Source organism: Bos indicus x Bos taurus, chromosome 13 (genome assembly GCF_003369695.1).
Source record: "Bos indicus x Bos taurus breed Angus x Brahman F1 hybrid chromosome 13, Bos_hybrid_MaternalHap_v2.0, whole genome shotgun sequence".
In the NCBI taxonomy this organism is placed as follows: Eukaryota; Metazoa; Chordata; class Mammalia; order Artiodactyla; family Bovidae; genus Bos; species Bos indicus x Bos taurus.
Window position 1 is genome coordinate 67,338,569 of NC_040088.1, and position 12,641 is coordinate 67,351,209.

The following is a 12,641-nucleotide window of genomic DNA, read 5'->3' on the forward strand; positions in this document are numbered from 1 at the left end:
GTTATAAAGGGCCATGGTGGGTTCAGCCATCAGGTTCAGCTCCAACTCTTGAAAACGCACCCAGCTCTCCCTTAGTCCAGCACCCTCAGGCTGAAGCCACTCAAGAACAGATCGTGAAAATGGTGGATCTTCCAGGAAATCACAGTTATCAAATCGCTATGAGGTTTGTCTCTGAGCATCACAAGTGATGCCCGAGAGCTGGGCCAGCCCATGCTCACCGTCCGGGGGCATGAGGGTCTTGTTGTTCTGCGTGCACCACCCCACGGGGTGCAGGTCTGCAATCACCACATCACACCAGAAGTCAGCCCGGCGGTCCTCCCCGTAACCACAGTAACGCAGCAGCAGCAGCTGCCCGCAGGTGGTGATGACCGTGGCCACCCAGTACGTGTCCGGGTTCTTCTTGTTGGCCACCTCCAGCTTCATCCCCGGCTGGAAGTTGCTCTGAATGCTGATCTCAACCTTAAAGAACCAAAACACAAGAAGTCCATCACACGCTAGACACGTAACATCCAGAAAATAACAAGAACGATTACAAACATTAACACTTAATATTTGTTTCCTGAGACCGTCACCGCCTAAGAGAAATATAATGTGAACCACTGGTGAGTCATTAAATTTCCTAGTAGCCACTTCAAAAACAGATAAAACAGATGAAATTAATTATAGTAATGTATTTTATTTAACCCAAAGGATCCCAAGTAGCATCATTTCAAGATGTAAGCAACATAAAAAAATAGTAATGAGAAAGTTTACATTCTTATTTTCCAAGGAAGCCTCTGAAATCTGGTGTGCATTCTACACTTAACGGCACGTCCTGTTACGAAACAGAACTTGGGTCTGTTAGTCAGACGTCCAGTAAAGTCAATCGACAGACTGGGCTGTGGTGCAGGAAAGTACAGCATTTACTGCAGGGCCAAGCAAGAAGAATGGGCAGCTCATGCTCAAAAGACCAAACTCCCTGGGTTTTTAAGGCAAGGTTAGGGATGTGGACCACAAAGTATGCAATCAGCTAACGCACAATTCTCTGACTGGTTGGTGCTGAGGTAACAGGGTGATGTGTTCAGAAACTCAATCATCAACCTTCTGGTTCTGACGTGTCTGGGGTCCACATGCTGCTGGCTGCCATGCAGTTAACCTCTTCTGGCTGGTGGGGGTTTTGGTATCTGCAAAACTACTCAAGGATCATGCTCAGAATATTATCTGTAGCCCATGAGGAGGAATTAAGAGTCCTTGACTTTGTTTTATGGCTGAACTATTATTATTTAGGGCTTCACTGGTAAAGCATCTACCTGCAAACGCAGACGACACGGATTGGATCCTTGGGTTGGGAAGATCCTCTGGAGGAGGAAATGGCTACCCATGCCAGGATTCCTGCCTGGGAAACCCCATGGACAGAGGAGTCTGGCAGGCTACAGTCCATGAGGTCCCAAGAGTCAGACATGACTTGGCAACTAAACAACAACAATTATTATTTTTTCTTTTCCCTTGTTCATTTTTCTTACTTCTCTGATTAAATCTGCTCTTTGAAACTCAGAGAAGACCTTAGGAGGCTAAAGCGTTGGAATTAGGAACATGGGTATTTGTCCCCAGGAAGGTCCTGTAGTGTCCTGCTCACTTTCATTCTCAATTTGGACGACACACTTTCCAAGTGCTAGATAGCATGTGGCTAGATAGCATGTGAACGGTGCAGCCTCAGAAAATGGATTTTCTTTTTTTTTTAATTAAGGGTTATCATCTATGAAGGGGCTTCCCAGATGGTGCTAGTGGTAAGGAACCCACCTGCCAATGCAGGAGACTTAATAGACAAGGGTTCAATCCCTAGGTTGGGAAGATCCTCTAGATGGCAACCCACTCCAGTATTCTTGCCTGGAGAATTCCATGGACAGAAGGGCCTGGCAGGCTGCAATCCATTAGGTCACACCAAGTTGGACACGACTGAAGCAACTTAGCATGCACACAGGCGCATCTATGACTATTTGCCAGCCCTCCTCACAGAAGAAAGCTTTCCAGCCTTGCAAGCTACAATATTCTAGAGCAGGCACATCAGATGTCCCTGAGTATCTGCTGTGCAAAGAGATGATGGGATTATAAACTGTTCACCCATGGGTCCTCTGCAGTACAGAACACTATACCATGATTGAAAGGGAGGGAGGGGAACAGACTGGATTAAAGAGAACAGCACTGACTTCATACAGAGATATTGGTAACTTCCCAGTACAGAAAGGAAGGAAAAGTTTTGGGTCAATTGTTATTTAGTTGCTAAGTCATGTCCAACTCTTGGTGATCCCATGGACTGGAGCCCTCCAGGCTCCTCTGTCCATGGGATTCCTCAGCAAGAATCCTGGAGTGGGTTGCCATTTCCTTCTCCAGGGGATCTTTCCAACCCAGGGATAGAACCCACATCTCTGCATTGGCAGGTAGTTTCTTTACCACTGAGCTTCCAGGAAGACCTACCTCATTCCTAAAGTGCCTGGAGAAATCCACCAAGTCCTCCTGGCACCAGAAAAGGCTCGCGTTACAATGGCTTTGGCAAAACGGAAACCACTTGGTATGCCAGGTGAGTTCTAGTTTTGTTACGTTTTAATATTTGGCTGCTGGTTTCACTAAATGGCCACGATCCCATTCATAATAGTAATTATAACAATCTAAGTGTCAGTGTTAAAAAGCAATCAGGAATGCAATCCACCTTTAACGAGGTCATGCAAGTTTAACAAGGTCTTAAATTCTTTTTCAAAAAACACTTCCCCTCCAAAAAGAATAAAATGTTGCATTAAAATAAAGTGTTTTCCTAATTCAGCAAAAGAGCCAGAGGGAAGACCAGGTAGAGAAAGTCCCCCAATTTGCTTATGATGGCTAAATCTCTGCCTTGGGAAGCCTGGTATGGGGAGGGTCGGGGGGAGGAATGTCTCTCATTATTAAATTTTCATTTCCAGTAAAGCAAAGAGTAAAACCCAGGAACTTGGGTCCTAGAAAGTTACTCTTTTTCTTGCTAATGATGTAGCACCAAAATCTCCTATCTAAGCAAACACTGGATGAAAACTTGTTTTTTTTTATTTCCTGGGACTTGCCCTCTGCTTGGCACACTATTTGCATTGTTCAAAAAAAGTATTGATGAGGGTGATTTTTTGGTTTGCTCCAAATGTTTCCTGAATACTTCTGGCGTTTCCTATAATTAGGCTCATCTATCCACAAATGGCTAGATGGCTTTTTAGGTGTCCTTTCAAAGTAAAAATATCAATGCAAAATTAAAATATACAGTCATTAAGCCTCCTAAAAAGACATGACTTGTAACACCTACTTGCCTAGTTTGCTTTTATTTGCTCACATCAACCTTACCTGTCTCCATCCCCCAGACGGACGGAAACACAGCCTTCTGCTCTGGCTTTTTGAGGCACAAAACAAGGCTGAAACCCGTGAGCACCTGCCCTGGGCAGGATCAGAGCAAGGCTCACCCCCCGCTCACCTCCTCATCTCCTCTGTATTTCTAAGAAACTGTTAGTCGCTCAGGTGTGTCCTATTCTCTGCGAACCCATGGACTCCTCTGTCCATGGAATTCTCCAGGCAAGAATACTGGAGTGGGCAGCCATTCCTTTCTCCAGGGGATAAATCTGGGCCAAATTTATCTTCCCTTTTCATTCCCTTTCGCAAAACAGGTTTGGCATCTCCCACACCCCAAACGCAAACCAGAAGAAGGGACATCACCACCACTTACATGTTTGAAGGATGTATGTGGGGCTGCACTGGCTCCCGTCTCTTCCAAGTACTCCCCCCAGTTAAAGCCAGTCTCCTCCAAACTGGAGCCTTCTTCTGTGGAAAGACCAAAAAAAATTAGAATTTTTTAACATTTAAAAGAAACACCCAAAACAAAAACCAAACCAAAAAACAAACAAACAGAAAATCAATACTAGCAAGAAGAATGGAAAGGCACTGGCCTTCCACGAAAATCAGAAACTCTTTGGTGCAAGAGAGGAACAAATTCAACGTGTACATGGGTACTGCTGAATTCTTTTTCCAAGTTCTCATTTGCTGGTTTTAGAAACAGAAGACTGGAAAGAGACATAGAGGCAACCTAGGAGTGTGTCTATGTATGCTCAGTCACGTCCCACTCTTTGTGACCCCATGGACTGCAGCCCGCCAGGCTCCTTTGTCCATGGGATCTCCCAGCAAGAATCCTAGAAGACGGCTGCCATCTGCTCCTCCAGAGGATCCTCCCTACCCAGGGACCAAATGGTCTCCTGCAGCTCCTGCACTGGCAGTCGGGCTCTTTACCACTGAGCCACCCAAATGTCCATCAGTAGACCAATGGATGAAGATGTGATACAATCAAATATTACTCAACCATAGAAGGGGAGAAATGGGGTTATTTGTAGAGATGCAGATAGACCTAGAATCTGTCATAGAGTGAAATAAGTCAGAAAGAGAAAAACAGATATCGTCTATTAACACGTATATGTGAATCTAGAAAAATGGTGCTGATGAACTTCTTTGCAGGGCAGGGACAGAGACACAGAAAATGGACATGTGGCCACAGAAGGGGAAGGTGGCACAAATCAGAAGGTTGGGATTACCATGCGGACACTTTTGGTGCTGTCCAGACCTGACCCTAAGGAGCCCGCGTCAGGACCAGAGGAGACCTGACGGCTCCAGTCCCTGGAAGCAGTGGGGAGACCACAGGCAGGGCTTAATCTCAAGTTCAACTCTGAACCCACTCCCCAGAACTCCTGATCCTCCACAAGATTCTCACCTAAACTGTCACCAAAAAGGCTGTTTCTGCCCAATGTGAATTCATTACAAGCTACATTTCCACTCTCCTCTCCCACTAAAACAGGCCACAGCAGCTCTGGCGCTCACCCAGGCATTCACGCCCGTCAATCAAGAAAGGACAAGGTATTATCAGGGCCCTCCTGATCAGTGAGATCAGTGCTCGGGAAAGCACAGGTGCTCTCTATCATCTAAACAAATTTCTGAGGGACTCCTCTGGAGGTCCAGGGGTTAAGAATCCGCCCTTCCAATACAGAGGGTGCGGGTTCGGTCCCTGGTCGGGAAGCTAAGATCCCGCAATGCCTTGGGGCCAGACTTCGGTGCTGTTAACTCTTACGTATGCTGTTTTAGAAGGTCTTGTAGGTCTTCATGGGGTCACAAAGAGTTGGACACAACTAAGTGACTGAACAAGAATGCTGTTTAACAATAAAATCATGCACAAAGTTGAAGATTACCCACAAGACACCCTCTTGGAAACTGTAGCAATGACACCTCCTCAGCCACCTATGCCCTGAGCAGCTGATTCTCCAAAGACATCTCAAAAAGCAACACATAAACACACAATGTTTATGAACGGAGGTCTCATAAACCCACAGCAAATATTTACAGCTGATTCACAAACCTCTTAAACCCATCCACATTTTATCAAGGAAACTCTCGACAATCTCTCTTCTCTGCACAAGAACCGGTGGGAGGCATTTCTCATGATGTGATGTAATGCAAACAGACTATGACGAGCTACTACGGAAATGTCACGATTTAAAAGAAAGGAGGGTTTATTAGTGGTGATCCATTTCTAGAATACAGAACGCTGGGTATGTGACCAGAATCATTCCTATTAACTAGAAAAGAATACTGAACACTTTACTGAGAAGTGGACGTGCAGACTTTACAGTGAAAGATGGAATCAACACAGGACTTACCCATCTTTTTTTAAGGGATCAGATCTTGGGTTGTAGACTATTACCATCTGAAATAAGACTAACTTTGCAAGGGGAAAAAAAATTTTTTTTTTTTGGCCATGAAACATGTTGAATCTTAGTTGCCCAACCAAGAACTGAACCTGTGCCCCCTAAATGGAGTCTTAACTAGGCTGCCAATGAAGCCCTTTGCAAGCAAAATATTAAACCTATTTCCAGTACCCAGTCAAGGAACAGAAAACCAGCAGGTTTAGAGTAAATTCAATCTTCATCATTCTAACTGCTGACAGTCCCTAGGATCACAAGGTTTAGAAAACCGTTCTACTGTTGCAATGAGCCAACTCATTGGAAAAGACCCTGATGCTGGGAAAGATTGAAGGCAAAAGGAAAAAGGGGTGAGGATGAGATGGTTGGATGGCCTCATCGACCCAATGGGCGTGAGTTTGAGCAAAACTCCAGGAGATGGTGAAGGACAGGGAAGCCTGACGTGCTGCAGTCCCTGGGGTCACAGAGAGCCACACACGACTTAGCCACCGCACTGTAAGTACCCTGAACAGACACACGTGTGGATGACACTCAGCAAGGACTAGCCAACGTCCATCCTAGGTCTGAGTTCACGGCTGCAGGACCACACCCGGGTGGCGGGGAAGACAAAACACAAGGCCCTCAAGGCTGTCTCGGCTTTCCAGACCCCAAGAAGGCCGGAGAGACTTTCCAGAAAAAAAAAAGAAAACACCCCATTCTCCTAGTTAGGGAGGCAACAACTGTTCAAAGAGACTTTAAAAGGGGAGGAGGGAGAATATTATTGGGTCACACTGAACTAGTCCCCAGCAGGAAGAGTAAGAGATCTGGAATTTTCTACGAAGAATGTTGATTCCTTTCCTTCCCAAATAGCAAAACCCATGGAACTCTGGTTCAGTCGCAAAGTCGCATCCACTATTCACATTGGTATACCCCTAATACAAAAAATATATCTATCAAGCCCACATTTCCAGCATAATTCTTTCCCTCAGTGGCTTGCCCTGTCTGAATGTGCAATGCCACTCTATCTGCAGGCTTCATCAGCAAGTTACATTGAGCTGGTCTGAAAAAAGAACGTCAAGGAATCTCCACCAGCACACTGTTCTGCCTGCTTTCATCACTGCAACTGAAGAAATGGAGAGTTCCAGGAATCCGATCCCGACCCAACTTTCTCCTGTGAGCCTCGTATCAGAGCTGCCCAGGCTGTCCGCTGGGGAGGCCTCGGAGCATCCATGGGGCTTATCCTGGGGGTGGCCTCAGGGCCCCCGGGAGGAGGAGGAATTTTACATGGTAACCCTGAATATTCTCTGGAAGCACCGTTACTGAAGCTGAAGCTCCAATACTTTGGCTACCTGATTCAAAGAGCTGACTCGTTAGAAAAGACCCTCATGCTGGAAAAAACAGAAGGCAAAAGAAGAATGGGACGGCAGAGGATGAGATGGTTGGATAACGTCACTGATTCCACCAACTCAATGGACATGAATTTGAGCAAACTCCAGGAGATAGTGAAGACAGAGGAGCCTGAAGTGCTGCAGTCCCTGGGGCCACAAAGAGTCAGACACGACTTAGGGACTGAACAACAATTTCATTGAGGGGACTCGAGTGTCATGGGCCCCAACTACTACTTGAGCCTTCCTTAAAATGAGGCAAAATGAAAAATAAAAAAGCTGTTTATGAGACACAGAGTCCTCTGTGTGAAGCTGAAGTTTTCATAGCAAAAAGTGGATCATTAAGCAGGAAACTGCAGCAACTGGGAGCAAGCGTGGGGGACCCCTAACTACACAGACACCCAGGAGCAACCACGTTAAGACTCATGGTCTCATTAAAATGCAAAGACACATCTTGTAACTTTTCAGATGGAGGTCAAATCTCCCAGAAGTTAATGGTCATTTTTTAATGAAATCTCCAGAGCAATGTTTATGATTCAGAGCCGAGCTGTCCTTATAAAAGTTGCTGTTATGTAAATATCACAAACCTTTATTTTTAAAAAATTATCTTTTTTAAATAAACTCTTTTTTACATCAGTAGTTAAAAAAAGATGCATGTGTAAATTCACTGGTTAAATAGAAAATTCAATCAGAGATATCCATTGCTTTGTTTGGGATTTCTTAAAAGGAGAAATATTTTAGCACAAATTCACAGAACCTAAATATCTTTCACATCATGCTCTTTAGGACTTGGTGCTTTTACTGCTGTGCTCCAGGTTCAGGCCCTAACAGGGGAACTAGGATCCCTCAAGCCTCGAGGTACAGCCGGAAAAAAAAAAAAAGGAAAGAAAGGGTCTTGGGAAGGGGCATCCGAAAACTGGGCAGATCGCCCTGGCCCTCTCTTTCTGGGCACATGGGAGACAATTTTACTCGGTCGCCTCCCTTGCAGCGGCCAAAACCCGCGACTAGTTCTAGTCAAGAGATTGGGAGCAAAGGTCTCCTCTGGGCTTGAGTATTTAAACGTTGATTCAAACCCCTCCAACCGGGCTCACCCCTGTGAGGATAGACCTCGGAGCACCGTGGGGCTCGAGCTTTTAAGCGCTGATTCAAGCCCCTCCAGCCCGGCTCACCCCCGTGAGGACAGACCTCGGAGCACCATGGAGAGATGACAGCCCTAAAGAGGGTATGGGAGGACTTATCGGACAGAGCCTCCACTGGCCCTGCTCAAACGATATGGCCGATTTATAAGCACTTACTGTGTTAAGCTACTGAGGTTTTATTTTCTATTGGAGCACAGCTGATTTGCAATGTTGTGCTCATTTCAGGTGTACAGCAAAGTGACCCAGTTACACATACACACACACACACCCCACACACACATATATATACTTCATCAGATTCTTTTCCGTTATGGTTTATTACAGAATATTGAGTAGAGTACCCTGTGCTATATACAACAGAATGTTGTTGTATCTGTTATATATATAGTAGTGTGTATATGTTAATCCCAGCCTCCTAATTTACCCCCTCCCTCTTTCCTCATTAGTAAACTTAAGCTTGTTTTCTATGTCTTTGAGTGCCTTTGTTTTGTAAATAAGTTCAATTTGTACTATTTTTTAATTCCATATATAAGTGATATCATATGATATTTGTCTTTCTCTGACTGCCTTCACTTAGTATGATAACCAGTCTCTGGATTCAAATATGTTGCTGCAAATGGCAGTGTTTCATTCTTTTTGTGGCTAAGAGTCCATTCGCATCTAGGTACCACATCTTCTTCATCTATTCATCTGTCGGTGGACACTTAGGCTGCTTTCAAATCTTCACTACTGTCAACAGTGCTGCACCAACAGTGGGGTGCATTTATCTACAGTTTTGTCCAGATATACGCCCAGGATGGGGACTGCTGGATCACAGAGCCATTGAGATTTTGAAGTGGAGAAGGCAATTGCACCCCACTCCAGTACTACTGCCTGGAAAATCCCATGGACGGAGGAGCCTGGTAGGCTGCAGTCCATGATGTCGCTAAGACTCGGACATGACTGGGCGACTTCACTTTCACTTTTCACTTCCATGCACTGGAGAAGGAAATGGCAACCCACTCCAGTGTTCTTGCCTGGAGAATCCCAGGGACGGGGGAGCCCGGTGGGCTGTTGTCTATGGGGTCGCACAGAGTCGGACACGAAGCGACTTAGCAGCAGCAGCAGTCACCTTATTATAACCTAGCCTGCTCTGTCTAGTATTTTGAACCCAATTTTGCATTAACTTTCAAGCTGCCATATGCTTATAAATATCCCTGAAGATCTCAGAACAAGCAGTATGTAAACCCTCAGAATACTGCCCCAATGTTTTCTAAACATTCTCGGGAAAATACCGGTCAAGACCTCAAAGGGCCAAACTCGTTTAGGAAACAAACTCCCACCTGAATCAAGATCTCCATTACGATCTTCGGAGTTCTGATGTTTTTCCAAGGGTGAGGATGAAGGGTCCTGCATACTGGAAATTGACACACTGCCCTCCATTCTTAACGGCTGAGATCAAGGTCTTCTCTTAATTCATCCTGTAGGAAGAGTTACCTAAGGGAAACCAGCAACAGCAAAGTCAGAGCACTGTAATCGTAACCACGAATTTCTGAACTCGCCAAAACTAATGCTACCCCATCAAAGCTCCACCATTTCATTACAACATGCAGGGTATGACGTCATGTTAGCAACAAAAAATCCAGGACTGAAGACTAAAGAGCACATACCCGCACAAGGTCAACAACAAGGTCACAGCACAGCAAAAGCACCCATTTTCTCCAGCTCATCACCACCAGTAAGATGGACACATTTTTCATCAATCAACAGAACTGCCATTCAATCAACAAAATTGCCATTTCAACCCCCAAATCTACCTTGGCGGCATTAGTAAGACACTCCGCGATCCACCTTCCCCCTCCTTCTCAGGAGGAACCGCACCCACCTCCCATCCCCTGCCCCGGCCTCAGCATCCCCACACACAGGGAAGGTAACTGGTATCTCACAAGTGATTTGTTACCAAAACCAGATAAAGCATCACTGCATGCCAATAACGTGCTTTCTGACCAACTGCACTTTTCCTGTAATAAGATGGCGATTCCACACTTGCATTCTGATACAACTGGTAGGAAAACAGGCAAAATTACAGCCGATTCTCACAGAATCCTACAATCTGGTTTGTGTACTTCACAGCCAGTGAAATACTCAGGTGCTATTATTACGAAGAGTCAGCCAGTGAGGGCTGATTTGCCAAAATAGGGACCCGATCCTTGCACTTCACTCTGCAGGCAAAAGTGGGCACTGCAGGGGAAGCGAAACGATCAGGTTTGTTTCAGAAAAATCATTAGAGCAGCTGCATGCCAGACAGAAGGACAGACAGGGAGAGACTGAATGGAAACAGACAGAAAACAAGAACATGCTGAGTGACAGGGCATCATCACCTGATACAGAAAAAACGGAGAAATTACTTCCTAGTACTTTGTACCTCTTAAGCCCCTCCCCCTAACTTGCCCCTCCCCCACCCCCTCTCCCCACTGATAACCACTAGTTTGTTCTCTATGTCTGTGAGTCTGCTCCTGTTTCATTACATGCCTCTGTTATATTTTTTTAGATTCCATATATGTGATAACATACAGTATTTGTCGTCCTCTGTCTGACATATTTCCCTAAGCATAATACCTTCCAGGTGCATCCATGTTGCTCAAATGGCAAATTTTTCATTCTTTTTCATGGCTGAGTAATATTCCTTTTATACCTATTTAAATCTGGAGAAGAAAATGGCAACCCACTCCAGTATTCTTGCCTGGAGAATCTCACGGACAGAGAAGCCTGGCAGGCTTGGGGTCACGAAGAGTCGGACGTGACTTAGCAACTGAGCACGCGTACCTATTTAAAAGCCGTATGTGATTAGTAGCTGCCATACTGAACGCCCAGACCACTGCCTAGGTAAGCAGAAGTTTATGATATTTGAGTTTGGAATATGCCCTAAATCAGCACCAATTCTTGCCTCTCTTAGTAGTTTTAATATATAGCAAGCTAGTTAAAAGAACATAGGAATCTTAAAACCTAAAGAACTTCAAAAGCAGACTGAACAGTTTCTCCATAATATTCCAAAATTTTTCATTGCAATCTTCTTAAAAGTAGTAGGTTTTTAGTGAATGTGCTGTTTTTATACCAAAACAATTCCAAAAGAGAAGCAATCTTCACAGCTAAGTTATGCCACTAAGATTACAGCTTCCTTCATTCATCTGCAAATTAAAAGAAAATCATTCCACCTCAGAACTGTAATCAGGCACAGTTTTTCTGCAAGGAAAAGTCTATGAACCTAACTACTAGTAAATTAGTCAAATATCAGTAGCTTCTATGCCCTTAACAAAGGAGGAAAAAGTCTGCTCAAGTTTTTAAGATTCCTATTGATTCAACTCTGTCTGCGTCTAACTACATGCTGTAAAAAGGTAATCAGCGACTGTAAAGTAAGTTCAATTTTAATGAACCAGACCCATCATTTTAAATAGAAGTCAAGAGCAACAACATTTATACCAAAAATCCACACTGATCTGTAAGGACAAGTAACAAGTCTTTGTCTACTCAGGCAGCTGCAAGATTTATTTATTTTGGTAAATGACATGTCACCATTTGCTTTTTCGCAATGCAATGTTTACTTTTTTCCTTTCCATAAAAGGTAACCTTTCCACTTTCTGCAGAAGTCTTGCAAAATAAAATTAAAAACGGACAAATTAAAATCACTTGTAATTCTAACACCCAGGGACAATCTCTTTTGTATTTATATTGTCTCCTCCTGATACTTCTCTGTGGGTTTTTTTTGCATATAGAATTTAGAATTTTAATTCATTTCCATTTAATATCACCTAGAAAGCATTTCCCCCACATCAATAAACTTCTCTGAAAACATGACTTAAAACGATTGTATGATTTGTATTACAATATGAATAGGTTATTTATTTGCCATCCCTCTCCTACTGCTGGCCATTATTTTGATTTTTTTATTTTTCATTATTATGGGCATCGTAATTTGCAATTCTCCCATGACACCTCAGCTCTTTCCCACATTTGAACTTTGTTGGTATTTTTAATGGATTTTTAAGAGCCCTGCGTATCTTATCCCGCAAAACCCTTGCAGACATTTTCCCTTAATTCTCCCCTTAGCGATACCTTCTGACACATGTATGGAACATGCTGTCTTTTTCAACTTAGTCTGATCCACCGATTCACTTTATGTCTTCTAAAAATTATATTCATAAAATGTCCTCCCCAACTGTAAGATACCAGAAGCCTAACTTTCCTGGGTTTCAAGTTTCACATTTAGTTTTTTAACATATTTCCCCATATGTTTATGTTCAAATATTTTGTGAAGTGCAGCTATGAACTGACCATCCCCTGCAGTTAATCCATTCCTACCCCACTGGGTTTTTAACAACCTGTCTTTACCATCTATTAAATTCTTAGACATACAAGGCTATGGTTCCGTGCAC

At 44.0% G+C, this 12,641-nt stretch overlaps 1 protein-coding gene across 4 annotated transcripts in view; it reads right to left on the bottom strand.

Moving 5' to 3' along the window:
* The window catches only part of SFMBT2 (Scm like with four mbt domains 2), a 178,203-nt gene that overhangs the window by 151,681 nt on the left and 13,881 nt on the right, over positions 1 to 12,641 (bottom strand). For 3 of the 4 annotated variants that reach the window (XM_027560163.1, XM_027560161.1, XM_027560162.1), the window contains exons 2-4: positions 9,552 to 9,705; positions 3,713 to 3,807; positions 219 to 459 (exon numbers count right to left, since the gene is read on the bottom strand). In XM_027560163.1, coding sequence (XP_027415964.1) covers positions 219 to 459; positions 3,713 to 3,807; positions 9,552 to 9,651 — 436 coding nt within the window. In that variant the 5' untranslated portion in view covers positions 9,652 to 9,705. The remainder of the gene's footprint in view (positions 1 to 218; positions 460 to 3,712; positions 3,808 to 9,551; positions 9,706 to 12,641) is intronic. The other variant, XM_027560164.1, reaches the window with a different exon arrangement.